Source organism: Pinus tabuliformis, chromosome 1_1 (assembly GCF_031772625.1).
Source record: "Pinus tabuliformis cultivar Carrire ecotype Pingquan chromosome 1_1, CPIR1, whole genome shotgun sequence".
Classification (NCBI taxonomy): domain Eukaryota; kingdom Viridiplantae; phylum Streptophyta; class Pinopsida; order Pinales; family Pinaceae; genus Pinus; species Pinus tabuliformis.
This window is the reverse complement of record NC_142297.1, coordinates 990,800,701-990,806,124: the sequence shown is the minus strand read 5'-3', so window position 1 is coordinate 990,806,124 and position 5,424 is coordinate 990,800,701. Positions and strand designations below refer to the sequence as shown.

Genomic DNA, 5,424 nt, shown 5'->3' with positions numbered 1-5,424 from the left:
TTTTTTTTTATAGTTATGGCGGTCAACTCATGAACCCACCCTCAAACTGTTAAGGAATATAATGTAATTGCAATCTAAGTTTAGACGTTGTGCACGTATAATAACCCTTTAATATACACCTACCCGCACCGAATTGGTATTAACACCCATGCATATGCCATAAACGATGACAACCTTGGTGTGATGTTAGCCTTGTTGGTTGACCCAACACGCATAACTTGTTTTCCCATATGGAGGATGGAGATCCTTCCAGCTCATCCCCTCCGTAACCAGGTGGCAAGGGATCACGTGAACTCATGTGGTTGACTCACTGTGATTTCCGCGCCAGGTTTTCCCGCTTTGATGGACGGTGGAGATCATTCGAGCTCATCGTATGGCTCAGATCAGTTCGAGGGTTCCATAGGCATACATAAGGTGTCCGGGTTCTCCGGTTCAACTCATTTGTTCACTTCGTCTCGACCGAGAGCCTCCTCGGCTTGTCAACCCTTCTGCATCGTCTGCCTTCAGGTATCAAACCCTGGCATTCCACACCTGGTATTTCTTTACAGTTTACATTTCAACCCTTGAAGTGATTTAGTATTCGGCTATTCAGGTTTACTCATGGTGATTATTCTATGTGCAGGTGGATTGACCGGTTGCAGCCTCCTTCCGCCGCAGGGGTTTGTCACCTTCATGACACAAGTAAGCTCATCACCTCTTGTGGTTTCTGCGTTGAGATTCGAAGTGTTTTTGCTCTGGTCTGGGGTGTGTCTCATGACCCTTATCCTTCCTGTCTCAGGTTGGTTATTATATTCCAAATTTCTGGTAATATTTCTTTAGTTCGCACAACAGTTTATTTAATAACCTTGCTAGGGTTTATACGGTACTGTATATATGCGTAATGTTAGGTTCACACAGCACTTATGCCGTGACTATTTGTTTACACAGTGTTGTAGCTATGCCATATTTCTGTGTTTATACATTGGTTTAGTTGTACTACATTTCCATGTCTGTTCAACATTTCGGTTTATGTACAAGCGCAGGCTTTTGCGCTGGTTCTCGACTATTCTTTCATTCAGATGAGATGTTTGTCTGACATTCCAGAATGCCTATTTCAACTCGGTTCCGTAGCCGAGTCTCTGACTAGTTTATTTCCTTCTAATAATCACACACTACTGCGGTTTCCGCTATCGCCAACCGCCCTTAGGGTCTGGTTCTACCATGGAAGTTTATATTCAACTACCAGATTTATTTTATTGCAGATGAACAAAGATACTGATACAACATTAATCTTTAATAACGACTACCATTAATCAATGGAAGAATACAGATTAGTCTATTCACCTTCAGTCTCAGTTCTTCATGCTATACTTGATTAGGAAGTACATACCTGGGTAGCCTGCTACCGATATTCCTACTTCCAGAAGTCACCTGCAACTGATTTGCTCTTATCCTCCCAACCTTGAGATCCACTTCACACTGGATTCTCCCCCCGAGCAGTCTTGCAGGCCTACAGCCCTCAACAAGACACATGCACTCCTGTGCTGGGTTATCTGGTCTCTACCAGACTTAACCTCTTTCTCAGGTTATCTGGTCTCTACCAGACTTAACCTCTTTCTCTGTCTGCTCTCTCCTGGAATTCTTCTCTCTGCCTGTTCATCAACCATTCTCCATCCACCTTCTTCTTCTTGTTCCCCTGTTAGGGTGCTCGCTGATCCATTTAACCAATGCCAAGAATTAGTTGTAACTGATATGTAATTTAAAATTACTTTTACGCAGGTTTGATTAACTGATTGGTAATTTAAAATTACCTTACGTGGGGTTAATCACAATAGGTATATTACAGGTTCCAGGCAGTCAAACAGATTAGATTCATTGTTCGTTTCACTTACAGAAGAAGAACATATTCCGTTCTCATTCTTATGAGCTAATGAGGAGATTGTGGTCTCTGTCACTGGATTTGATAATTGGCAGCTCCCATTAAGGCTGTGTGAATGAGACTTCTCTGGATATTCATTACCGACTGAGTCAACCCGTTCTTCTTTCTCAAGGTGATCATTCTTTGCTCGTTCTTCAATCGACTTATGAGAAGAAGCCTTTCTGTATATCCGACATAACACCATGTCCATTTTCTTCTGCACATTCCAAATTAATTCCATCAGTACCTCTGCAGTGAAAGAAACCGGGCACTCTTCCACCGTGCCAGTATAGCCCCTTGATTCTACACAAATCAATGGCGTAGAATCAATAAATTGATAAAAAGATTTTAAATAGTATTGGTCTGCCCAGATAGGTAACTTTCATTTTTTCATTGTGCTCTTAGTGTTTAATAGATCTGGCTAATATAAAGGCAGCTGAGTGGAAAACATTAACAAACCTACCCTTGGGGTCGACGAGCTGAAATCTAACAAACCATATTCGTTCATGATCCAGTCGGTCTTCTCCCCGCGAGGGCCTTTTCCTTTGTAAAACACAAGTGTTTTCTTCAGACCGATGCAGTGAAGCAACTTGTTGCGGACTGCTCTGTCTGAACCGGTGGCCTTCCAGAAGCCCGATGCCGTCAGTCTATTAGTCCGTGGGCACGCCTTCTCAATCCATTGTGTCAATCCAGCATCATAATCCAAACCTGCAAGAGTACGAATTCATCAATTAGACTGTGAGAGACCTTTTAAACTTAAAAGCACTGAAAAACCAGAAAGTTGAGTGCACCTGGCAACTCCCAGGGATCATACCGATACAGGTCCAACGTAGGTATGATCTTACGAAAGCTCAGTGGATAGGGGCCTTGAACCCTTTTCTTCAAATAGAAGTCCAGCAGCTCCTCTTCTGTGGGATAGAATCTGAAACCTGGAAGGTCCCTGATTTCTGCGCCTACTACACCACGACACGTTTTCTGCACCAGGGCCATCTGATCTCTTTTGGAAGAACCTTTAACACATGTATCTCAGCATGATCTCCATTTACATAAATATATAGAGGGAAATCTTCATCCTTGGAAGTCTCTTCATCTTTGGAAGTTCCCTGGACTTCAGGTGAAAAAATACTTCAACGAATTTAGGGCAAAATAATCAATTATTGGAAGACAACATCCGGATGGTCCACACGTTAAAGTCTATACGACCGACTCTGAAATTTTCCTTCACAGCTTGTATAGTATGGCTTAGAATGAAGCCTGCGAGAGCGGCTTAGAATCGAGCCTCCGCTATATTTGGCAAGCTGCATACCTATATGATTAATTTCTATACCCATACTCTCTGTGGTTAGTTTTCGACCGCCAGACCACACAACAGCTCCGGATTTAAAGCTACGCCACAGCCTTTTTTTTTTTTTTCAGTTCGCTTCTTCCGCGTGGTGGTAGTCCTGACAGTGACAGGACAATTGAAGTCGCACTCTCGCCGTCTTGGTTCCTTTTTCATATCATGGAAATTTCTATGAAGTTGCAGGTTTATGGAAAATATATGATATGATCCTCAATATGATCCATAGTATATTCATTAAGTCATACAGAGAACAGACGGAAATTTCGAGGAGGTTGCATGATATCTTTGTACTCCGTGGAAAAGGTAAATTCTAATAATGCCGAAGCATATATTCATTAGATAATCAGGCAAATAAATTAATTTTTAAGATCGGATTTGCCGTTTAGAGAATCAGGCAAATAAATTAATTTTTAAGATCGGAATTGTCGTGGTGAGATAGAAACTTCGAACATTCATCAATTATGAGCAGGCTGAGCTGAGTGGAATATGTGTTTCCCTTTTTGAGTAGAATGGTCGGGATTGTGAGAGCGGGTGCCAAGTCGTCTGTTTCCGATTTTTGCGCTCCGTATTACCACGTGTGACGATGCGATTTTCATAACGAAATTGTATGCGAGAAAAGGGTTATATACCTCGTGCAATTTTAATTAAAAGAGGACGAGAATCACCAAAATTATAGTTATTTATTAAGTATAAGTTATGGATGACATTATAATAAAATTTTGATTTTAAATTATATATATATATATTATTAAAATTTAATTTATTGAAGAATTTAAAAAAATAATATTATAATGATAAAGAAAAATGTTTTAACAAAGAAAATAATTAATTTTAATTGATTTTATCAATTTAAATAAGCAAATTAATTTTAATAATAAAAATAAAATATTTTAAATAAGCAATTATAATATATAAAAATAGTATTAATAAAAATAGATAAAAGTGAAAAATAACCACTCTCGGAAATCATTTTCTGAATATATAACAACTTTTGAAGTTAGCTTTTATAAAGACTTCCAGTATGATTTTCAACGTTGCCATAGACTTGCACCATTTCTCCATTTCTTTTTGGAACGTGCTTGATTGCATATTGAATACTATTTTTAATATTTCTTTTATCTATGATTTAGTGCATATATATTAATTTCTAATATTCATGTTACCTATACCTTAATGCATATCTTTTTTTCGGGAGCATGTTTGACTATATACGGGCCATCACCTATTAATATTCCGTTTATCTATACCTTAATGCATATCGATAGGTCTCAATTTTGAATTCAAATTACGGTGTCCAAGTAGTTAACATTTTAAAAAATTATAAAAGATATGCTTAACTTTTAATGCATTTTGATCAAGTTATATGTACTATATATTTATTATAAAAGATATTATGTATAATGTATTAGAATATGTTAAAATTATCAATAATATATTATTTATTATAATACTGACATATAAATATTTAGTATTAATGTACAATAGGTGTGTTAAATGTTTTATAAATAAATTTCAATTTCAAAATAAACTCTCTGGGATAACTTCTAATTAATTTCTCTAAAATTTAATATTAAAATTATAAAATATAATTATAAAGATATTGGATTTTGAAAATTATATTTTTAAACAAATTTTATATTTAAATTTCTAGAATTTCATGTAAATATAAATTTTAATATTGACTTATTTAAAAATAGACTTCTTATTTTATGGGCCTTATTTCCACAAATACTAAATCTAAAATATATGATTCAAAGTTTTTAAAATTTATTTGAATTTTTTTACCAAAATATATTATTTTATAATTATACAAAAATATGTTTATCATTTCACAATTACATTCCTCAGAGTTATTCAAAAGACATGGATTTTCTGAAATTATAAATAACATTAAATACACTGTTTCAAAAAAATTATCCAAATTGGCTATATTCAATTGAATTTTTCATTATTGTTTTTTTCATTGTTAAAATATGAAATCAAATAAACTAAAATAAAATTCAAAAATCTAATATTTTGGGGAAATATTTTCTGGCTCGTCTAATGATGTTGGTTTATGGGAGTGGTAGTTCCTATAATGAATGTATTCGTGGAAAGACAATTATATTAAGTACACTTCATTATAATGAATGTAATCATGCCAAGATTGTTATATCAAGGAAACTTGAGAGATTCGTGAAGTGAA

At 35.7% G+C, this 5,424-nt stretch overlaps 1 protein-coding gene across 1 annotated transcript; it reads right to left on the bottom strand.

Moving 5' to 3' along the window:
- Positions 1 to 1,805: 1,805 nt before the first annotated feature.
- On the bottom strand, positions 1,806 to 2,887 carry LOC149217867 (NAC domain-containing protein 22-like). Its single transcript, XM_089390392.1, has 3 exons — positions 2,689 to 2,887; positions 2,361 to 2,605; positions 1,806 to 2,111 (listed from the first exon to the last, which is right to left on the bottom strand). The coding sequence occupies exons 1-3, from the start codon at positions 2,885 to 2,887 to the stop codon at positions 1,806 to 1,808; spliced, it is 750 nt and encodes a 249-aa protein (XP_089246518.1).
- Between the last annotated feature and the right edge of the window lie 2,537 nt (positions 2,888 to 5,424).